Here is a 24,918-nt window from a genome sequence, read left to right as displayed (position 1 = left end):
ATTCTTGGCTCATTTTCTAAAGGGAGTCCATCTCTCGCCTTCGTCGTAGTTAGTTGTTCTTGTGCTACCTTATTTTCTCTATGTGTATTCTCACGTTATTTAATAAAGACCATGTACCAACGTTTATCGTCTATCTTTGGAATTTACGTAAACCATTACATCTGCCAACATAGAAGGGCATATAGAAAGAATCTAAATAGAGGTTTACAGAGTGGTGGCAAGCAGTTAAGACTAGTGGAGCATATATCACTAGGGGAAAACCTCCAAGTGACATTTGAGTGACCGTTATAAGTACTTACGACATCTTACTCTAAATACTGGCAACATATTGAAGAGCTATTTGACCCGCTACCAAAATTGCTTGTGATATTGAGCCGCAAATACTACAAAAGACTGATAAAAAGACATCGAAATGTTACGAGGTATTGAACTTTTTTCTATTCAAAGCGCCTTCTTGAGAAACACTTTCTTCTAAATGAACATTTTGAAATAGGCTGTTACACAATACCTAATATGGATTTCCTCGCGATAGCTTCTACATACTAATTCAAATTTCTACAACTGAAAGTCTCCGGTTGATTTCTACCTTCACTTAGCCATTTTACGTTTGGTGTTTTTTTTTACCTGATTTTATTCAGTCGACGTGTGATCCACATTTGACAGTTTCTAAACAAAATTTAAAATTGTGAATTCGATAATCGAAAATTAATTCTCAATTGTGACTCCATTTGACGCTAGTGATTTAATTGAGACCAACTGCAATTGGATATAAGACAAACGACCTTTCGTAAGTGATTTAGCACGACTAAACAACCCAGTAAATTTTATTAGACCCTTGTTCTTAAAGGTGAAGTTTATTGCCCAAAATCTGGCGTCCGTAATTAAAGAGATGTGTTTAAAACAAATATTTAAATTTTTAGAATCACTGCTTTTCAAATTTTAATCTCAATATGTCAGTTTTTATTCCTATTCTCGATCCGGCGGAAACTGGATATAACAAAAAGGTTGCTTTTGATTTTGTAAAACAGTGGAGGGGAAATGGCATATTTCCACCTCTTTTATTTGAATCAAATGATCCTGATTTCGATCAAGATGAACTTTATGATTACCTTCAAAAGATCAAGATATGGGTCCCAACAAACCCTCCAACTCCCCTGAGCACCACCCCAATTAATCCTCCAATAGAACAGCCTCAACAGTCCCAAGTAATAGGATCGCTAATTGACCCTTTTTTTTAGTAATAACGCCACTCACAAAGTCAGAAAGTGGAAAAATAATTAAGTTTGTTACAACATTTGTTACAAAGTTACAAAAATTGAGTTTGTTGCAAAGTTAAAAAAAATTTCAGTTGTTGTTAAATTGGTCTGATTCAAAAGCTTTGCGCCATTTTTGGCCCATGGTTTGTTTCGCTCCTTTTTTTTGGGAATCTAGATCCCACGATTATAAATTTGTCAAGTTTAAAAGGTGGATTACTTGTAGTATATACCCCAGGCAGAATAGTAGGCAAAATGGTTGCAGAGCTTGTAGGCGTCGCTCAATTTAAGGATGAAAGGGTATATCTATTCTATAGAAGGATGCAAAAATTAGGAAGGTCATTTAGGGTGTCCTTAGAAGCCAGGGATGATGGTGTAGTTCTTGGAAGATTTGCTCTAAATTTATTCAAGGAGTGTATCAGACCGTCCCACAACCGGTATTTGTTAAAGAATAGCGCAGAATTTTTTTTTTTTGTTTAGGTGATGCGTAAAAGATTGCAATACAATATGAACAGAAAGAAGAGATAGGGAGGAAAGAAGAAACGTCTTTTTTTCCTGATGAATTTATATTTGCGCTGACGAGGGTGAAATTTGGACTCAATGTTAATGAGAAGGCACTGCGAGATGGTACTGATTCCTCGCAGGGCGGTTTGGCTACCCAGGAAAAGGGAGCTGATTTTGAAGTCCCGTGGGATGGTACTGATGCCTCACGGGATGGGTTTTTTTGTTTTGTCAATTTTATTTTTACTAAGAACACTTTCAAGACTTACAGTTTGACCCAAATTCAATTCAGACATTTTTGAATATAAATGCTCTGTTGTGATTTTTCTGTAGGATGACACTTGGTCTTCACAGCTGACAACAGCTTTTCTCTGTCCACATTGACAGGATACCTTCACTTTCATTCTGCAAGTTGTATTTGGACACTCTCCTTCGTGACAAGGACTACCACAGGGATACTCACACAAAGCTCGGGAAATTGGGCAGGGTTGAGAGCACTCCTGTCCAGAAGTAAGACAATCCCCTTCATGGCAAGTACGAATACAGGTATGCTTTCCGCACTCAAGAGGCTTCCCGCATGGCATGCCGCATGAAATCCCTTCTAGATAGCACATGACATTTTTTCTAATTTCGTGTCTGCCAAAACACCATCTTTCACTAAGAACTGTGCATGGAGGGCAAGAGTCATCTGGATGACAGTTATGATTCGGCGGATGAGGACATGGACGTTGTCTTAAACAGGGCTTGTCACAAACTGGTGGTCTGGCCCCACAAGGAATAGGAGGAAAAGTTACAGTGCTCCCGCAATGACAGGTAAGCTCTTCAAAGCTTGCGATGAGGCACCTTTTACAAGGTCCATTATGACATAATTCTTGACACACATGGTTTGCACAAGATAGCAGCCGTCCGCATATGATGGTGCAAATGTGGTCAGTATCAACACAGCAAGTTTGGATGCATTTGTGTCGCCCACAATGACGTTTCTTATAACATTTTCGCTTACACAAAACTTCACGTCCTAGTTTGTATTCTTCACATGGCACTTCAACATCATTTCTTTTACATCTACATCTAACTTCTGTAACCTTTGGGCATTTTGGACAAGGACCAGAATGGCATTTGACTTCACATAAATGTGGATTCTCAGATGGACCACAGCCAAGCCCTTTCTTGCATAACTTTCCGCATGTAGGAATTGGATCACTACACTCACTTCTGGGTTTGCTTATATCTTGATCATAAAGCTTATCAAGATCGGTTTGACCACATGGACAATGTGTCACAACTTCAGGCAAAAACGGGCAACCCAGGCAGCCACCAGGGTGACAACTCTGCTTACATTTATGTTTGCCGCAAGAAAGGACTTTGTTACATACATTCCCACATTCAAAGCTATGCCTTTCTTCAACTTCTTCTGTACAAGGAACAACTTTCGTTTCATTGCCACAATAGCACAGCAACTCATATGTAACTTCACATGGCTGACACAAATCTGGGTGGCAAAAGGCAGAACATTCATGTTTAAGACAGTTCAATATCTTTGAGCACTTTCTTGTACAAAACGTAGATTCTGTCTCATCATTACATTTAACGGTTTTTGTTGTCTTGCCACATGGACAGGTTCTTTGAACTTGAGCAGTGCAAGGGGGACATGGCCCAGGGTGGCAAAGGATATTGCATTTGTGAATACATAAGCCATCACTTTTTCCAAGAGGACGTGAACATAAGTTGCCACAGGAATGTGGAGTGTCATGATAATTCCACTGTGGTTCTCTTACTTTGCTGCAAAAACAATAATAGCCTGAAGGGATTTTGTTACTCACTGTCTGACATGCAGGACAACGCCATCCTTCTTCTCCTTGCATAACTGCAGTACTAGCCCATTTCTTGATGCAGCCAATATGATATACATTGAAACAGGATGGACAAGACCAAATGCCTTGACTTTGTTTAACATTATCACAACATACCATGCACTCATATTTTGCATTTGAGAGTAAATCAATCAGTTTTTCTCTTTGATCAAAATCATTAGAGCTTTCTCTAAATAGTTTATCAACTTTCTTTTTACCGAAGTAAGCATTCTCCTTAAATTTCTTTGAACCAACATAGTTATGCTCATTGTTTCCATAATCATAACCATAATTTGCTTGTGAATATTCCTTGGAATCTCTTGTAGATGTTGAACAGCCCCCTCTTTTCTTTTGGCTCCTGTTGTCTCCTCTTTTTGAAACCTTCAAGGGCTTGCTTGCATAACCAACAGCCCTGGTAGATGATTCCTGTTCAATAGTTTCATCTTCTAATCTAACTACAACTGTGTCTGACCCTTCTGAATAATCACTAGCCCTAGAGTCAAAGTTACGTCTGTTATATCCTCTTTTACCTCTGTTAGTGCCTCTAGATGTACTGTCATGTGATTCTAGTTTAAATGTCTCTGTATTTGGCTGTTCATGATAATTAGTGGTCCTAGACCCAAAATAGGATCGATTGTATTCCTTTTTTCCTCTATTTTGAAAATCTGACCCTTCTCGGCCATTTTGAAAATGTGAACTTCCTTGGCCTCTTTGAAAATCTGACCTTCGTCGACTTCTGTTAAAATCTAACCTTCCTCGTCCTCTGTTATTATCTGACCCTACTCGGCTATTTTGAAAATAATACCCTTCTCTGCCATTTTGAAAATCTGATCCTCCTCGGACTATCTGAAAAACTGAACTTCCTCGACCTCTCTGAAAATCTGACCTTCTTCGACCTCTGTTAAAATGTAAGCTTCCTCTTCCTCTATGATTATCTGACCCTTCTCGGCTATTTTGAAAATCTGACCCTTCTCTGCCATTTTGAAAATCTGAACCTCCTCGGCCTCTTTGAAAATTTGATACAGCTCGGCCTCTTTGAAAATCTGACCTTCCTTGTCCTCTGTTAAAATCTAACCTTTCTCTTCCTCTGTCATTATCTAACCCTTCTCGGCCATTTTGAAAATGTGACTGTCCTTGGTCTCTTTGAAAATCTCTATTATAATCTAACCTTTCTCTTCCTCTGTTATTTCCTGACCCTCCTTGGCCTCTTTGAATATCTGATCCTTCTTGGCCTCTTTTAACATTTGAACTTCCTTGATCTCTATTGAAATCTGACCTTCCTCCTCTATTATTATATGAAGCCTCTTGTCTATTTTGAAAATTTGACCCTCCTCGGCCTCTTTGAAAACCTGAACTTCCTCGACTTCTGTTAGAAAAGGATCTTCCTTGGTCTGACCTCATATACTTTTCACATTTTGCACCTGCCCTGTTTGATTCTGCTTTACTAATAACAGTCGCTTCAACCTGAACCTCTTTCGAAATCGGACGTTCCTAAAACTCCATATTTAAACAATTTAAGAAAAAAAAAGCTGAATCTTTGAAATAGCAATTTTGAGAGAAACAGATACCAAAAAGAATTCTTAGTATAGTTTTTTATTTTTTCCTTTTATGATTACTACAATTACTAAAATTTAAAGTTCCAAGAAGCGAAGGAAAATTGCTCTTTTTAATTTTTTGATTTTAAAAAGACAAAAAAATAATACTGAAAAAATCTCCTTAAGGCAAATAATGACGTAATTTGTAAATTGATTTGCTCAATGACGTTTAATTAAAAAAAATGGAACTACAAATAGGACAGCGTCCTATGTAGACTTGGCTGTAGATTTTAAGTTTAAAGCAGTGTACAAGATTAACTCCGTATTTCTATGAGTTTTGCTCTATAATCCTGGAATTTCCTTGTTGCTTATTATTTACAAGTTATTACAGTGGAGCAAAAATATACGGAAAAAAATGATCGAACCTCGGGAAAAGGGCAACAGATTTTTTTACAACAGAATGTATACAAAAATCAGCTGAATTACACAAAAAAATCCGCCAATACCCCCGTGCACAAGTGTCCCAAATTTGCACTGGAAGAGGGAAAATGAGGGGGGAAATTGATTTTTGTATTTTTAATATTTAGAAGTTTATATAGTCATTTACTATCAAATCAAGCATGCTGACTCCAAATCTGAACTCAAGTTTCCAACTTTCCATTACCATCATGCCCATTTCAACTCTAAGAGGACGGAGAGGGAGTTAACATTTGAAATTAAGAGGTTGTCGTATTTTTTTATCGTTTCCTATAAATGAAATGGTGGCGAATTCAGAAATGTAGTTAAAAATTTGATTTTACGTAGTCAAGTATCTCATCCTACCTAAAACAGTTTTGAACATTGACTATTTGAACTAGTTATTTTAATTATTTTTGGTTGATTCAACATTTCCTATCAAGTTAGGAATGGCGCCTTAGAGTATGAGTCTCGAACTGTTTAATTTCAAATCACTATTCTGGAATTCCGTCCCCCCTTCAGTTTGTGGTATCCATGCCATTCTTTAGCTGATCTAATCAGTGGGGCCATCTACCATAGTATTTGATACTTGACTGTGTTCAAGACTATATAAAAGGTTTGTGCATTTTTATTTACTTCTGAAGAAAGGACAAAAGAATAAAGCTAACGAGTGCGCTAGTCCAGCAAGAAAGACTCTAGTTTTTTTTAACCTTTGACCAACCACTTTAATCGAAGCCGAAGTGTATCGTCGATGCAGAGCCTGCCACAAGTGCTTTAAGAAATGATACTGTTTTCCTAGGTGAATTTCATACGCGCATGAGTTTCCTATGAGCCATTGCCTTCCTTATGGCTGACTTGGGACTTTTGGAAATCAAAAGTCAAGCATACGTACATAATACTGGGTGAAGCATGTTACAAGGCAAAGTTGTCTCTTTATGACCCTTTATGCGAACCTTTTATCATCAGAACTGAATCGCAGAGTGTTTGATGGCAACTACGTTTTACCAGAAACCCTTAATAAGGTAAAACAGGCGTACAATTTCCTCTTTCAAGGAGATACTATTGACGAAGTGCAGGTGTCACAAGGAGCAGATCTTATCCATGAAACAGTTCAAAGCGTAAACAAAAACCATTATCTGAATCCAGAACTGCCCGTCTTTGGTTTAGTATCTGGACCTACTTGGAATCTTGGGAAAAAACCTGAGAACTGAACAAAGTGGCAATTTTGAGCTTTATCTTCAGTATTTTTTAGAAATGCTTCTTTAATTTGCTAGTTCTGGCAATCATCTTTACACGAAGTCTACCTGGCTCTTCGTGCAGTCAACGTTTCAGTTGAGAAAAGACAACCCAGAGCATTACAGAATATTACAGGAATACTTGTTCATCTGGAGAACTGACAACTACTGGGCGGCACTTTCTTTTGATTTGGTGATAAAAAAAATCTTAATGAGAAGCATGAAGAGAAGTGGCGGTCTGATAAGAGGTAGAGGCATGACCGGATTGTAGCAGATAATTTGGGCATTTGATATGCCTACATTGGTCCTCGTTAGCGAACGTATGCAGAACCTGACTGGCTTTGAAGAGTTTACTATTGGAAATCACGCAAAAGTGATATCTTCGAGGGGAGCTAGTGATCTGGTGGACATAGAAAATATATTTCGATACATTGAGCCCCTAGAACCCTTCAGGCAGGATTCACAGCTGTTAAACGGGATTACTGGTGTCCACACTCATCGTCTGTAAACGTAGACGATTCCAAATCTGTCGGAGAAAAGATTCTGAAGGAGATGGAAGTGAAAGAAATTAACAAACATGTTTTCATTAGAATGGATAAAGCTGTAACTATGACTGACAAGTCATCTGTTTTGATAGATAACGAGAGAGAAATGGTCGAACCAGCTCTAGTCTTTCAACCTCAATCCTCAATGGTTACCACCAGTGGTTCTGACTTGCAAAAGGTTCTGTCGTTCGAGTTCAGTACTTTTCCGTCATCGCTCTTTAGTTTGTTTGAGGTGATTAGGACAGCTGACATAGCCTCTAAAAAAATGCACTGAAGAAAATTTAGGGGCTCGATGGTCCAGTGACATTGCCAGCATCCCAGAGAGTTTTTGAAGGTGGCCGGCTAGTAAACAAAAAACCGTGAACTGCCAGGTTCACGTAATGTAAGGTAGCAGAATCTTACGTGGATTATGTGAAAAGACGTTTCGGTCAAGCAGTGGTATTTTTTACTTACACTGATGCACCAACGACAAAAAATTTCAAACATGTGAAGAGAACCAGAGGTTTGTCGCATCCAACGATTGAATTCTCTCCTAACAGGATCGTCAAAAGTAAGGAGGAATTTTTGAGAATTCCGAAAAATAAACAACACTTCATTGACCTACTTACTGAGAGGCTGGCGAACTCAGAATGTAAAGTTCTACAGGCTCAGGATGATGCCGATATCTTAGTTGTACAAACTGCAGTCAGTTGTTTTGAAAATTTGTTGATCACTTTGAATTAGAATGATACCGACCTATTAGTAATTGTGATAATGTTGTGTTAGTGTGTTTTGTCTATTGTTCCACAGTGTCATTATCTATGTTCATTTCTGTGTTACAAATCAAAAAGTAAATAAATAAATTAATCATTCTGCTATACCATGCCAAACTTGATGCATGTGATATCTTTATGCATACGAACAAGCATGAAAATAACCGACGACTGTATGACATAAAAAGGATCAAGAATAAACCAAGAACCGAAGCAGCAGAAAATCTACTCGTTTGCCACGCAAGGTCTTGTTGCAATACAACATCTAGACTACACGGTGTAGGGAAACCAGCAGTGGCTTCTTTGTCACTTAAAGATAGTATTTATAAGAATGCTTGCAAGATCATCATGACACCAGGAGACAGCCCCCAGGATATTACCGAACTTGAAGAGAAAGCTTTGCTCTGCATATGCAGAAGAAAAATAAATGAGAAGACCCTGAAGGATGTCTGGGTTTGGTTATTTACTATGCAGGTAGCAAGTTTAAATGCTTTCATTCAGGTAGAGTGGCTTCCGCCAACTTTTGCTGCCACAAAGTATCACTTTAGCAGGTGCTATTTGCAAATAATGAAGTGGAAAGATAAGTCGCTAAAGCCCAAAGAGGGGGTTTGACACCTCTGTTCGTCAATGAATATGTATCCTCCTATTATGATAGATGATTCACCAGCCTCAGAAAATCTGCAGAAGATTTTGCGGTGCCAGGGCACCAGCGGGTGCGAGTCTCAGATGCAGCCGCCGTCGGAACATTTTACTCTGCAGCTTTCCTCGCAGGGAGTGTAAAGGGACGTTATGTACTAACGCTGCAGCAAGACAGGATGAGGACGATAACAAATACGAGTCGGAAGAAGAATAAGTATCAGTTTTTGCTTGAAAATCAAAATATTTTTGTGATTAATTTACCTGAGCTCTAAACGTTTGTTTTTGTAACTGATTGATCTGAAGTTTTGACCTCGATTAAAGAATTTGTTTTCAAGCAGTTATACTTGTCAACTCCTCATATTACAGAGTCCTCAGAGGTGGAAATCAGGTAAATAGTAAACAAAATGCTTTTTGACCTCATATTTGGCAATACACTACTATATTTGATATAAAATTATCCTTTAGTATCATGAATCCGTCACATAATGATCTGTGTACTTTACCCGCCCGTCCCCCCATTTTATTGTGCAAATTGATACCTTGATACGGACAGCTTAATTTCTGAATTCATATTCGGATTATTCATGCTTGATTTTATCTAAAACGACTATTTAATTTCCAAAACACTTATAAGCACACAAATCGATTCCTCCCCCCCCCCCCGTCACGTTCTTCTTCAAGGGAAATTTGGTACACTTCTGCAATATGTATTTTGTGGGTTGTTTTGGTGTAATTCAGCTGATTTTTCTGAACATTGTGGTGTAGAAAAAAAATGTGTTGCAATTTCCGCGAGGTCAAACCGTATTTTAACTCCATTATTCGGCTTCATCGACGCATAGCGTGAGCGTCTTGTTACTTTAGCTCATATTCTTGTTTTCAGAGGACTTTGAGATCACTAGAAATTGCGAAATAGAAAACAGGAAAAATGGATACTTTCTGCTAAAAAGTGAAACTTCCAAGGATTTTCTCAGGCATGGGGATATGATACACAATAAGGTTTAACTAGATATACAATAAAGTTAAATATGATAAATATTATTTTGCAAGAAAATGGCTTGGGCTAAAGAATTTGGTTTAGGGGGAAGCTTATGAGAACGACCGAGAATTTCTAGAAGCAATTCTTCCTTGAAACTAAATACAGACAAGCACCCTCTATATATTAAATAAAAAAAAACCAGTTTTTTTAACTGAAAGCAAGGAGCAACATTAAAACTTTAAAAAAAGAAATTATTTTGCATATGAAAGGGGCTGTCCCCTCCTCAACGCCTCGCTCATTAAGATAAAGTTTTTTATTGTTTAAGTAAAGTTATGAGAAAGATTCAAACTTTAGCGTAAAGAGCGAGGCTTTGAGGAGGAGACAGCCTCTTTCATATACGGAATAATTTCTGTTCGTTTTATGTTTTAATGTCACTCTTTACTTTCAGTTTAAAAAACTTGTTTTTCTTTATTTAATTTCTGATCGTTTTTTAGTTAATGCAACTTTTATTTTGGCTCACTGTCATTGAATAAGTAAACAAAATTTGCATAAAAATTTTACTTTTCTTTTGCTAAATGGCTGTCTCTAAATTCGGTTCTGACGTAATTAACAAAATAGCTAACGTAACGAACTTTATTCGTATATTTTTCTTCTGGCAAAAAATACAAAGCTGCAGATTTTTGCAGATATGAGCTTGAAACCTATGTAATAGGGTTTTCTGATACGCTGAATCTGAAGGTGTGATTTTCATTAAAATTCTTTCACTTGTAGTGGATGTTTCCCCCCCTCTTTAAAAAATCAGGTAAATTTTCTCAGACTCCTAGCCTTTGATGAGTAATACTAAACTTAATAAAATTTATAAATTTAGAATCAGTATTATAAGCCCATTTTTTTTATACATTTATTGACATCAAAATTTCGTTTTTAAAAGTTTCGATTGCTATTGAACCGTATCGCTTGTTTTTTTTATTATTTTTTTTTATTACGTATATGTTATTACGTCTATGAGGGGGTTCTCCCTTTAGTCAATACCACGCTCTTTACGTTAAAAGTAAAAACAAATATTTATTCACAAACCCCTGAATCACAAAGGCCGTTTAATTAGAATAGATAGCTCTTTTGACAGCACTAAAAAAAACTGTAGCGTTAAGAGTGAGTTATTGACTTGGGGGAGAACCCCCTCATATACGTAATAATTTCTGTTCGTTTTAAGTTCTAATGTTTTTTCTTACTATCAGTTGAAAAAATTTGTTTTTTTATTTAATTTCTGATCGTTTTTAAAATAATGCTTGGAAATCCGGCGCCCCCTTCATAGAAATATCCCTTACCCCAAAGAAACATCCTCCAAGGAAAGATTCTCCAGAGTATCCTCCTCCTCTAGCCCTCCCCCCACCAGAACAAAATCCTTCCTGAAAATGTCTGCATACTTTCCAATAACCAATACAATATGTAAGCAATGGGCAAAGTTCATAACTTGCAGCCCCTCCCCTTGGAACTTTGGGGGATTAAGTCATCCTAAAAGACATATTTATTATATTTTCGACTATGCTGAACAAAATGGCTATCCCAAAATTTTAATTGGGTGACTCTGAGAAAAAATGAGTATGGGAGGGGGCCTAGCTGCCCTCCATTTTTTTGTCACTTAAAAAGGGCACTAGAACTTTTAATTTTCATTCCAATGAGCCGTTCTACGATATTCAAGGACCACTGGGTCAATAAGATTACCCCTGGGGAAAAGAAAAAAAACAATTAAACACGCATCCGTGATCCTTCTTCAGGCAAAAAATGATAAATTCCACATTTTTGTAGATAGGAGCTTGAAACCTCTACAGTAGGGTTCTCTGAGACGTTGTATTTGATGGTGTGATTTTCATTAAGGTTCTATAACTTTTAGGGGATCTTTTCCCCCTTTTTTTTGAAAATCCGCCAAATTTGCTCTGGCACGTAACTTTTGATGGGTAAGATTAAACTTGATGAAACTTATATTTTTGACATCAGAATTAAAATATGATTCTTTTGATGTATCTATTGGTGTCAAAATTCTGTTTTTTAGAGCTTCGGTTACCATTGAGCCGGGTTGCTCCTTACTTACAGTTCATTACCACGAACTTTTTGAGATATTTAAGAACAAGAGTAAAAGATTCTTTTGATGCATCTCTAAATTCAATTACATCTTCTGAACTTTCTCACAGCCCATCATATAGCAATGCCCTAAAGTACTGACTCCTTGCAGCAAGAATCTAATTTATGGGCAGGAATTTTAGAGTCTTCAACTAAGAAAGTGAAGGCACTGTAGATATCGTCACAGCAAAGAATTTCCATATCCTTACTTATAGCTTGTAAATAGTAAACTTCTGAAGATGCTAAAGAAATTGAAAGAGCTTGTCTACGACTCACGCTTCTATTTTCAGCAATTCTGCCTGGTCCAGTTCCAAAGACATGTTCTTATTAAATTTAAATCGATTTTTGTGATTGCAAAAAATTTGGCTAAGTGAATATTAAAGTGGTTTACCACTGTGTCACATTCATATTACGGCAACAATTTTGCAATTTCTACCGAAATCAGATTTCCTGTGGAAAAGTACTGTTTTGAATAAAAGGGGGCACCAACAAATAATAAGAATAATTAGTGACGTATTTCCCTCTTCAGTTTATCAAGCATTATTCGATAAGCTTGGGGTCACTCCCATGTGCTCAGATCTTTACCTCCTCCTCCGGTCCAAGGCCAATCATAATAGGCAGCGCAATCGCGCTATCTAAGTAAAGAACGATGTTGGCACAATATACTATTTTTTTTCTTTCCTTAGACCAGGGCACTTCATATCGAAGGAGTTGTCGTAGAAACTTCGAAAATGGCTCATTCGATTAAAAATTGGAGTGGCTTGTACCCTTTTTAATAGTCGAAAGGGATTGCAAGGCAACTAAGACCCCTTCCACGCCCACCATTTCCCCAAACACATCCAATCAATATTTTAAGATAGTCATTTTGTTCAGCGTAGTTGATTTTCAGGTTGAAATTATGTTTTTGAGGAGGATACTCCCCCAGAGCCCTCATGGCAAGGGTTGTAAGTTATGCCCTGGGGGCATATAAGGTTTTTATAGAAAGCGTTGTCGTAGAAACTTTAAAAAAGGCTCATTCGATTGGAAATTCAAAGGGCTAGAGCCCTTTTTAATAGTCGAAAGTGATTGAACGGCAACAAACCCCCGTATTACGCCCACCTTTTCCCAAACCACATCAAATCAAAATCTTGAGATAGCTATTTTGCTTAACGTAGTTGAAAGTTCTGGAAATTAGGTCTGTGAGGATTACAACTGCCCAACAGCCCTCAGATCGAGGGTTGTAAGTTATGCCCTGGGGGCATATAAGGTTTTTTTTTATAGAAAGCCTTGTCGTAGGAACTTCAAAAAGGTCTCATTTGACTGGAAATTGAAATGGATAGTGCCCTTTTTAATAGTCGAAAGTGATTGGAAGGCAACTAAAACCCCTTCCCCGCCAACCATTTATCCAAACGTATCCAATCAAAATTTTGAGACAGCCATTTTGTTCAAAGTAGTTGAAAGTTCCGGAAATTATACCTGAGGATGACACTCCCCCCACTTTCCTCAGGGTAAGGGTGTAAGTTATTCCTTGGGGGCATATAAGGTCTTTATAGAAAGCTTTGTCGTAGAAACTTGTAAAAGGGCTTATTCGATTGGAAATTGAAAGGGATAGTGCCCTTTTTAATGGTCAAAAGTGATGTAAGGGCAAATAACCCTCTTCTTACGCCCACTTCTTCCCCAAGCACATCCAATCGAATTTTTTAGATAGCCATTTTGTTCAACGTAGTTAAAAGTTTTAGAAATTAGGTCTTAGAGGAAGATAATCCCCCCTCAGAGCCCTCAGGGCAAGGTTTGTAAGTTATGCCCTGGGGGCATATAAGGTTTTTATAGACATTGATGTTGTAGAAACTTCAAAAAGGGCTCATTAGATTGGAAATTAGAAGGGCTTATGCCCTTTTTAATAATCGGAAGTTATTGGAGGATAACTACCACCCCTTTCATACCCACCATTTCCCAAACAAATCTTATCAAAACTGTGAGATAGCCATTTTGTTCAACGTAGTTAATAAGTCTGGAAATTAGTTTTTTGAGGATGACACGCCCCTCACAGCCCTCAGGGCAAGGGTTGTAAGTTACGCCCTGGGGACATATAAGGTTATTTTTTTATAGAAAGCTTTGTCGTAGAAAATTCAAAAAGGAATCATTCAATTTGAAATTAAAACAGCTAGTGCCCTTTTAAAAGTCAAAAGTGATTGGAGGGCAAGCCCTCTCACACCCACGGTTTCCCCAAACACATCTAATCAAAATTTTGAGATAACCATTTTGTTCAATGTAGTTTGAAGGTCCGGAAATTATGTCTTTGAGGATCACAACCCCCTCACAGTCCTCAGGGCAAGGTTTGTAAATGATGCCCTAGGGCATATAAGGTTTTTAATGAGCTTGTTGTCATAGAAACTTAAAAAAATGGCTCAATCGATTGGAAATTGAAAGGCCTAGTGCCCTTTTTAATAGTCGGAAATGATTGGAGGGCAACTAATCCCCCTCTCAGGCCCACCATTTCCCCGAACACATCCAATAAATTTTTGAGATCGCAAATTTCTTCAACATAGTTGAAAGTTCTGGAAATTAGGTCTTTGAGAATGACAACCCTCCCCTCCAGCCCTCAGGGCAAGCATTGTAAGTTATGCCCTGGGGTATATAAGGTTTTTATTGAAAGCCTTGTCGTAGAAACTTCGAAAGGGCTCATTCGATTGAAAATTGGAAGGGCTGGTGCCTTTTTTAACAGTTGAAAGGGATTGGAGAGCACATAACACCCCTCAGAGCTCACCATTTCCCCAAACAAATCCAATCAAAATTTTGAGATAGTTGTTTTGCTTGACGTAGTTGAAATTTCTGGAAACTAGGTCTTTGAGGATGACAACCCCTTCACAGCCCTCAGGGCAATGGTTGTAATCTATGCCCTGGGGGCATATAAGGTGTTTATAGAAATCGCTGTCTTAGAAACTCAAAAAGGGCTTATTCGATTGGAAATTGAAAGGACTAATGTCCTTTTAATAGTCGAAAGTGATTGGAAGGTTTGAGATTTTCATAATAAAGATCGATGGTTACAATGTATTTTTTTTTTACCAGGGCACTTTGTATCGAAGGAGTTGTCGTAAGACCTTCGAAAAGGGCTCATTCGATTTAAAATAGAAAGGGCTAATGGCCTACTTAATAGTAGAGAGTGATTTGAGTTCAAATAGTCCCCCTCCCACGCCCAACCTCCTATCTGCCCATTATGTTTAAAAACTAAATGTTGCCTTACGATTAAATTAAAATGCACTGTGTTAATGCTAATTCCAAATAAGGCATCTCAGCAGTATCCCAATAGTGAAAGAGGGTATTATGTTCAAACTTCCAGGGCTACTTCTGCTCTTAAAATTTTACAAAATTAAAATAGCGTAAGTGTATCCAAAGTAGAACCCCCCTAATATCTCCCAAACGACACCACTGCTGCCATCTACAGTTTAGTCTAACGCTGAAGGGCTATAATTTATGCATGTTTTTATCGTTTTTGTCACTGAGAAAAAAAAACAGGATTTTTCGCACTTTGATGTATTTTCATGGTTTATTAATGTCTAGCCTGTCAAGGTCAATTGATTTGTTGATGTTCGTCTAGGAGAATTGTCTTCGGGCGAAGCTTGCAAATGCACATTGATGGTCGGGAAGACATATATTGATCTTAGAGATGAAGAGATTAACGCGGGAAAGGGTTTCCTAGGAATTTCAAATGTGACAGCGCAGGGATGCCAAAACAAAAGGAACACGCAAAAATTACGTTTAGGGATTATTTGGGCAAAACTGTTCGAGGTATTTTAAAAGATGATTTTAGAAGATGATTTAGAAAAGGATTTGAGGTTGAAACTCTGTGGTCGTTATAATACACAAGTTCCATTTGAACAGTAGAACCTGTCTTTCACTGTTTGTGTGTTTGTTTCTATTTGTTTGCATGTCTGGGTTGGTGTTTACAAGTCCAAGAATTTGTCTTTGTTGGTTTGAATGTCTAGAGTGTGTCTCACTCAGTTTGTGTGTCTGATTCTATTCGTTTGTATGTTTGGGTTGGTGTTTGCAAACCCATGAATTTGTCTTTGTTGGTTTGAATGCCTAAAGTGTCTGTCTTTCTCTGTTTGTGTGTCTGATTCTATTTGTTTGCATGTCTGGGTTGATGTTGGCAAGTCCAAGTATTTGTCTTTATTGGTTTGAATATCTAAAGTGTCTTTCTTTCTCGGTTTGGGTATTTGATTCTATTTGTTTGCAAGTCTAGGTTGGTGTTTGCAAGTCCAAGAATTTGTCTTTGTTGTTTTGAATGTCAAAAGTGTCCGTCTTTCTCTGTTTGTGGGTCTGATTCTATTATTTATTGTCTGGGTTGGTGTTTACAAGTCAAACTATTTGTCTTTGTTGGTTTGAATGTCTAGAGTGTCTGTCTTTCTCAGTTTGTGTGTCTGATTCTATTTGTTTGAGAATATCTCTGTTTGTGTGTCTGATTCTATTTGTTGGCATGTCTGGGATGGGGTTTGCAAGTCCAAGAATTTGTCTTTGATGGTTTGAAAGTCTAAAGTTTCTGTCTTTCTCTGTTTACTTGACTGATTCTATTTGATTACATGTCTGGGTTGATGTTTGCAAGTCCAAAAATTTGTCTTTGTTGGTTGGAATGTCTAAAGTGTATGTGTTTCTCTGTTTGTGTTTCTGATTCTATTTGTTGGCATGTCAGGGTTGGTGTTTGCAAGTCCAGGAATTTGTCTTTGTTGCTTTGAATGTCTTAAGTGTCTGTCTTTTTCTATTTGTGTGTCTGATTCTATTTTTTGCATGCCTGGGTTGGTGTTTGCATGTCCAAGAATTTGTCTTTGTTGGTTTGAATGTCTAAAGTGTTTGTCTTTCTCTACTTGTGTGTCTGATTCTATTTGTTTGCATGTCTGGCTTGGTGTTTGCATGTCCAAGAATGTGTCTTTGTTGGTTTAAATGCCAACAAAGACAAGAGAAAGACAATTGAATGTCTCAAGTGTCTGTCTTTCTCTGTTTGTGTGTCTCATTCTATTTGTTTGCATGTGTGGGTTGGTGTTTGCAAGTCAAAGAATTTGTGTTTGTTGGCTTGAATGTCTAAAGTGTCTATCTTTCTCTGTTTGTTTGTCTGATTCTATTTGTTTTCATGTTTGGGTTCAAGTTCAAGTTCAAGTTCAATCATTTTATTATTAACATATACATGTATATAATTGACATAGGCCCATGGGGAGACAAGCTCGAAAAACTAGGCCTAGACAAAGATACAATAAAAAATTTTACGCTACAGTACAAAGATAATTACGACGGCAAAGATACAATAATACAACAATAATATGACAGTAGCAGCTAGTCCAGGATCCAAATAATAATATAAATATATACAAAAAAAACGATCAATATTATTAAATATAAATTTATACTAAAAGATAGCCGAGAGGCCCACATTCACTTAGAACAACAATCCAAACAAATAACTTAATCATATTAAAAAGACACTTAATTAAAAATAGTCCTGAACTAAATGAAATTTAAGATTCCGTTTTAGTAAATGGATAGAAGAAAATTTATCAATAAAATTCTTGTGAGCATCCCAGCACCGGGCTATTGACACAAACGGGGCGAATTTAGATCTCTCAGTACTATACTTGTCAATGTAGATACTCGTTTTTTGTCGCGTGTTATAACGATGTAAATCTTGTGATCGGGAGAACAAACTTTGATTGAGGTAATATGGCGGTAAATTATTAATGTCATAATTAAATTTGAAAATAATTGCTCCAAAAGTAAATTGTTGAGAAACTGGAAGTATATCTAAATAAGTATATAAAGATGCTGTAGAAGACTTATTTGGAAGTGAAATAGGCGATGAGATAAAAAGTTTGAGGATTTTTACTGCTTTATTTTGTAAAATCTGTATTGGTTTAATATGGCTTTTAAATGTAGATAAATATACTAGAGAACAATAATTAATATTAGACTGAATCAGAGCAAAATAAATGCTTCGTAAAGCAGAGTAGGGCAAATAATGCTTCAATCTACGCATTAAACCAACATACCTTGAAACCTTTAAGCGTATATTTTGAATGTGTGTTTTAAAAGATAATCTTTCATCAATCATAAGTCCAAGGTACTTTATCACATTCACCCGAGATATTGATAATAGATACTTTGAAGAAGTAACTCGGGTAATACGAGGGCATATATTTGACTTCCTGCCGTAAATTATGAAATTAGTTTTTGATAAATTCAAAGCAATAAAATTTGCAGAACACCATTCAAGAACATTAAAAAATGCAGTATCAAGTTTTGCCTCCAACTCCTCGTCATTCCTCTCAGAAATTGAAGCTGCCGTATCATCAGCAAAATGTGTGCTGAGACATGGGATTGCCAAAGCGCGGTGAAAATCATTAATATAAACTAGAAAAAGCAGAGGACCTAGGACAGAGCCCTGAGGCACCCCAACCATTGAGGACTGAGGAACAGGCGAAGAGAGAAATTTACCTCCATCTATTCGTTGCTTTCTCTTATCAAGATAAGATTTAACTAGATCCCACGCCTGTCGGTGCACACCACAATTATCCAATTTACGAAAAAGAATACAATGGGATATTGTATCGAATGCTTTTTTAAAATCCAAGTATATTGTTGCTGGAATTTCACCTCTATCTAAGCATTCATGAATATATTGGATGAGAGCAATGATAGCGTGCTCAGTATTGTGTCCAGACCTAAAACCAAACTCGGAATTTGTGAAAAAATTAAACAATTTAAGAAAGTCATAGAACCTCTTATAAATTGCCTTCTCAAATATTTTAGAAAATGCTGACAAAATAGAAATAGGGCGGTAATTTGATGGGTTTTCAGGAGAGTCACCTTTGTGAAGCGGAATTGTCCTCGCTTCTTTAAAAGCAGACGGGAAAAATCCATTTTTAAATGAAAGATTAATTATATGCTGTAATGGCAAAATTACTGCAGACAATATTTCATTAACAATTATAGAACTAGAGCCGTCAATTCCCGCTGAATTACCGGGATTTAGATCACACACTATTTTTGTTATTTCAGACCGAGAAATAGGCGTAAGAAAAATTGAATTACTTTGAGGAGATGGAAGGTATGAAGAAAAATGTTTATTACTACGTGAATCAAACTGGTTCATTACCGATGAAACAATTTTCTCTCCTATACTAGCGAAATAAGTATTTAAAACATCAGCCACTTTCTCCAATTTGTTAGTAGTCGATCCATTTTCTAAACTAATAACTTCAGGCAACTTAGAATTCCTTTGTCCAAGAATTTGTCTTTGTTGGTTTGAATGTCTGAAGTGTCTGTCATTCTCTGTTTGTGTGTCTGATTCTATTGTTTGCATGTCTGGGTTGGTGTTTGCAAGTCCAAGAATTTTTCATTGTTGGTTTGAATGTCTAAAGTGTCTGTCTTTCTCTGTTTGTGTGTCTGATTCTATTTGTTTGCTTGTCTGGGTTGATGTTTGCAAGTCCAAGTATTTGTCATTGTTGGCTTGAATGTCTAAAGTGTCTGTCTTTCACTGTTTGTGTGTATGATTCTATTTGTTTGCATGTCTGGGTTGGTGTTTGCAAGTCCAAGAATTTGTCTTTGTTGGTTTGAATGCCTAAAGTGTCTGACTTTCTCTGTTTGTGTGTCTGATTCTATTTGTTTGCATGTCGGGGTTGGTGTTTGCAAGTCCAAGAATTTGTCATTGTTGGTTTGAATGTCTAGAGTGTCTGTCTTTCTCTGTTTGTGTGGCTGATTCTATTTGTTTGCATTTCTGGGTTATTGTTTGCAAGTCCAAGTATTTGTCTTTATTGGTTTGAATATCTAAAGTGTCTTTCTTTCTCGGTTTGGGTATTTGATTCTATTTGTTTGCATGTCTAGGTTGATGTTTGCAAGTCGAAGAATTTGTCTTTGTCGGTTTGAATGTCAAAAGTGTCTGTCTTTCTCTGTTTGTGTCTGATTCTATTTGTTTGCATGTCTGGGTTGGTGTTTACAAGTCAAACTATTTTGTCTTTGTTGGTTTGAATGTCTAGAGTGTCTGTCTTTCTCAGTTTGTGTGTCTGATTCTATTTGTTTGAGAATATCTCTGTTTGTGTGTCTGATTCTATTTGTTGGCATGTCTGGGATGGGGTTTGCAAGTCCAAGAATTTGTCTTTGATGGTTTGAAAGTCTAAAGTTTCTGTCTTTCTCTGTTTACGTGACTGATTCTATTTGATTACATGTCTGGGTTGATGTTTGCAAGTCCAAGAATTTGTCTTTGTTGGTTGGAATGTCTAAAGTGTCTGTGTTTCTCTGTTTGTGTTTCTGATTCTATTTGTTTTGGCATGTCAGGGTTGGTGTTTGCAAGTTCAGGAATTTGTCTTTGTTGCTTTGAATGTCTTAAGTGTCTGTCTTTTTCTATTTGTGTGTCTGATTCTATTTTTTTGCATGTCTGGGTTGGTGTTTGCATGTCCAAGAATTTGTCTTTGTTGGTTTGAATGTCTAAATTGTCTGTCTTTCTCTACTTGTGTGTCAGATTCTATTTGTTTGCATGTCTAGGTTGATGTTTGCATGTCCGAGAATTTGTCTTTGTTTGTTTGAATGTCTAAAGTGTCTGTCTTTCTCTGTTTGTTTGTCTGATTCTATTTGTTTGCCTATCTGGGTTGGTGTTTGCAAGTCGAAAAATTTGTCTTTGTTGGTTTGAATGTCTAAAGTGCCTGTCTTTCTCTGTTTGTGTGTCTGATTCTATTTGTTTGTATGTCTGGGTTGGTGTTTGCAAGTCCACGTATTTGTCATTGTTGGTTTGAATGTCTAAAGTGTCTGTCTTTCTCTGTTTATGTGTCTGATTCTATTTATTTGCACGTGTGGGTCGGTGTTTGCAAGTCCAAGTTTTTGTCTTTGTTGGTTTGAATGTCTAAAGTGTTTGTCTTTCTCTGTTTGTGTATCTGATTCTATATGGTTGCATGTCTGGGTTGGTTTTTGCAAGTCCAAGAGTTTGTTTTTGATGGTTTGAATGTCTAAAGTGTCTGTCTTTCTCTGTTTTTGTGTCTGAATCTATTTGTTTGAATGTCTGGGTTGGTGTTTACAAGTTCAAGAATTTGTCTTTGTTGGTTTGAATGTCTAAAGTGTCTGTCTTTCTCTGTTTGTGTGTCTGATTCTATTTGTTTGCATGTCTGGGTTGGTGTTTGCAAGTCCAAGAATTTGTCTTTTTTGGTTTGAATGTCTAAAGTGTCTGTCCTTCTCTTTTTGTATGTCTGATTCTATTTGTTTGCATGTCTGGGTTGATGTTTTAAAGTCCAAGTATTTGACTTTGTTGGTTTGAATGTCTAAAGTGTCTGTCATTCACTGTTTGTGTGTCTGATTCTATTTATTTGCATGTCTGGGTTGGTGTTCGCAAGTCCAAGAATTTGTCTTTGCTGGTTTGAATGCCCAAAGTGTCTGTCTTTCACAGTTTGTGTGTCTGATTCTATTTGTTTGCATGTCTGGGTTGGTGTTTGCAAGTCCAAGAATTTGTCTTTGTTGGTTGAATGTCTCAAGTGTCTCTCTTTCTCGGTTTGGGTGTTTGATTCTATTTTGTTTGCAAGTCTAGGTTGGTGTTTGCAAGTCAAAGAATTTTTCCTTGATGGTGTTAATGTTAATTGTTAAGGGCTTTTTCTGTTTGTGTGTCTGAGTAGATTATTTATTGTATATGCTGATATTTAAAATTCCAACCATTTTTAAGTGTTTGTGTCATTTTCTAGAGTTTAATTCACCGTTATTTTTGGTTTTTGATTCTATTTGTTTGCAGTTCTGAGTTGATTTTTACTAGTCCAAGAATATTTCTGTGTTTATGTTTGTTGGTATTTATTTGCATGTATGGTTTGGTTTTTGCAAGTTAAAGTATTTCTCTTTGATGGTTTGAATGTCTAAAGTGTCTGTCTTTCTCTGTTTGTGTGTCTGATTCTATTTGTTTGCATGTCTGGGAATGTGTTTGCAAGTCGAAGAATTTGTCTTTGATAGTTTGAAAGTCTAAAGTGTCTGTCTTTCTCTGTTTGTGTGTCTGATTCTATTTGTTTGCATATCTGGGTTGGTGTTTGCAAGTCCAAGAATTTGTCTTTGTTGGTTTGAATGTCTAAAGTGTCTGTCTTTCTCTGTTTGTGTGTCTGATTCTATTTGTTTGCATGTCTGGGTTGGTGTTTGCAAGTCCAAGAATTTGTCTTTGTTGGTTTGAATGTCTAAAGTGTCTGTCATTCTCTGTTTGTGTGTCTGATTCTATTTGTTTGCATTTCTCGGTTCGTGTCTCCAAGTCCAAGAATTTCTCTTTGTTGGTTTGATGATATAAATAGCCTGCCATTCTCTCTTTATGTGTCTGATTCTACTTTTTCGTATGTCTGAATTGATGATTTCAAGTCCACGAATTTTTCTTTGTTGGTTTGAATGTCTAAAGTGTCTGTATTTATCTGTTTATGTGCATGCTTCCATTTATTTGCATGTCTGGGTCGATGTTTACAAGTCCAAGTATTTGTCTTTGTTGGTTTGAATGTCTAAAGTGTCTGTCTTTCTCTGTTTATGTGCCCGACTCTATTTGTTTGCATGTGTAGGTCGGTGTTTGCATATCCAATTAGTTGTTTTTGTTGGTTCGAATATCTAAAGTGTCAACCTTTCTATGGTTATGTATCTCATTCTATATTTTTGCGTGTCTGGGTGGGTGTTTGCATGTCCAAGAGTATGTCTTTTATGTAAGGAAAGTCTAGAGGGTGTTTCTAACTCAGTAATTGTTTCTGATTATATATTTTGAACTTCTTGGGTTGGTGTTTTCAAGTCGAAGAATTTGTCATTGTTGGTTTGAATGTCTAAAGTGCCTGTCTTGCTCTGTTTGTGTGTCTGATTATATTTGTTTGCATGTCTGGGTTGGTGTTTGCAAGTCCAAGAATTTGTATTTGTTGGTTTGAATGTCTAAAATGTCTGTCTTTCTCTGTTTGTGTGTCTGATTCTATTTGGTTGCATGCCTGGGTTTGTATTTGGAAGCCCAAGTATTTGTCTTTGTTGGTTTGAATGTATAAAGTGTCTTCCTTTCTCTGTTTGTGTTTCTGATTCTATTTTTTTGCATCACTGGGTTGATGTTTGCAAGTCCAAGTATTTGTCTTTGTTGGTTGAATGTTTCAAGTGTCTGTCTTTCTCTGTTTGGGTGTTTGACTCTATTTGGTTGCTTGCCTGGGTTGGTGTTTGCAAGTCCAAGAATTTGTCTTTGTTGGTTTGAATGTCTAAAATGTTTGTCTTTCTCTGTTTGTGTGTCTGATTCTATTTGGTTGCATGCCTGGGTTGGTGTTTGGAAGCCCAAGTATTTGTTTTTGTTGGTTTGAATGTATAAAGTGTCTTCCTTTCTCTGTTTGTGTGTCTGATTCTATTTGTTTGCATGTCTGGGTTGATGTTTGGAAGTCCAAGTATTTGTCTTTGTTGGTTTGAATGTCTAAAGTGTCTGTCTTTCTCTGTTTGTGTGTCTGATTGTATTTATTTACATGTCTGGGTTGATGTTTACAACTCCAACTATTTGTCTTTTTTGGTTTGAATGTCTAAAGTGTCTGTCCTTCTCTGTTTGTGTGTCTGATTATATTTTTTTGCATGTCTGGGTTGGTGTTTGCAAGTTCAAAAATTTGTCTTTGTTGGTTTGAATGTCTAAAGTGTCTCTCTTGCTCTGTTTGTGTGTCAGACTCTATTTGTTTGCATATCTGGCTTGGTGTTTGCAAGTCCAACTATTTGTCTTTTTGGTTTGAATGTCTAAATTGTCTGTCTATCTCTGTTTATGTGTCTAATTCTACTTGTTTGCATGTGTTGGTTGGTGTTTGCATGTCCAAGTATGTGTCTTTGTTGGTTTGAATGTCTAAAGTGTCTGTCTTTCTCTGTTTATGTGTCTGATTCTATTTGTTTGCATGTTTGGGTTAGTGTTTGCAAGTCCAAGTATTTGTCTTTGTTGGTTTGAATGATAAAGTGTCTGTCTTTCTCTGTTTGTGTGTCTGATTCTATTTGTTTACATGTCTGGGTTTGTTTTTGCAAGTCCCAGATTTTGTCTTTGATGGTTTGAATGTCTAAAGTGTTTGTCTTTCTCTGTTTGTATGTCTGATTCTGTTTGTTTGAATGTCTGGGTTGGTGTTCGCAAGTCCAAGAATTTGTCTTTGTTGGTTTGAATGCCTAAAGTGTCTTTCTTTCTCTGTTTGTGTGTCTGATTCTATTTGTTTGCATGTCTGGGTTGGTGTTTGCAAGTCCAAGAATTTGTCTTTTTTGGTTTGAATGTCTAAAGTGCCTGTCCTACTCTGTTTGTGTGTCTGATTCCGTTTGTTTGCATGTCTGGGTTGCTGTTTGCAAGTCCAAGTATTTGTCTTTGTTGGTTTGAATGTCTAAAGTGTCTGTCATTCACTGTTTGTGTGTCTGATTCTATTTATTTGCATGTCTTGGTTGGTGTTTGCAAGTCCAAGAATTTGTCTTTGCTGGTTTGAATGCCCAAAGTGTCTGTCTTTCACAGTTTGTGTGTCTGATTCTATTTGTTTGCATGTCTGGGTTGGTGTTTGCAAGTAAAAATATTTTTCTTTGTTGGTTTAATGTCTTAAGTGTCTCTCTTTCTCTGTTTGGGTGTTTGATTCTATTTGGTTGCTTGCCTGGGCTGGTGTTTGCAAGCCCAAGAATTTGTCTTTTTTGGTTAGAATGTCTAAAATGTTTGTCTATCTCAGTTTGTGTGTCTGACTCTATTTTTTTGCATGACTGGGTTTGTGTTTAGAAGTCCAAGTATTTGTCTTTGTTGGTTTGAATGTCTAAAGTGTCTGTCTTTCTCTGTTTGTGTGTCTGATTCTATTTGTTTGCATGTCTGGGTTGATGTTTGCAAGTCCAACAATTTGTCTTTATTGGTTTGAATGTCTAAAGTGTCTGTCTTTCTCTGTTTGTATGTCTGATTCTATTTTTTTGCATGACTGGCTTGGTTTTTGCAAGTCCAACTATTTGTTCTTGTTGGTTTGAATGTCTAAAGTGTCTGTCTTTCTCTGTTTGCGTGTTTGATTCTATTTGTTTGCATGTCTGGGTTGGTGTTTGCAAGTCCAAGAATGTGTCTTTGTTGGTTTGAATGTCAAAAGTGTCTG

The 24,918-nt window shown here is 36.9% G+C and overlaps 1 protein-coding gene across 1 annotated transcript; it reads right to left on the bottom strand.

Annotated features, from left to right (window-relative positions):
• Positions 1-1,960: 1,960 nt before the first annotated feature.
• Positions 1,961-5,008, bottom strand: LOC148947472 (protein shuttle craft-like). The gene has a single exon (XM_089095900.1). The coding sequence runs from the start codon at positions 5,006-5,008 to the stop codon at positions 1,961-1,963; it is 3,048 nt and encodes a 1,015-aa protein (XP_088952026.1).
• Between the last annotated feature and the right edge of the window lie 19,910 nt (positions 5,009-24,918).

Source organism: Artemia sp. Qi Xiang Cuo, chromosome 10 (assembly GCF_049724085.1).
Source record: "Artemia sp. Qi Xiang Cuo chromosome 10, ASM4972408v1, whole genome shotgun sequence".
Classification (NCBI taxonomy): Eukaryota; Metazoa; Arthropoda; class Branchiopoda; order Anostraca; family Artemiidae; genus Artemia; species Artemia sp. Qi Xiang Cuo.
Note: the sequence above shows the minus strand (reverse complement) of the source record. Positions and strands in the feature narration are given on the sequence as shown.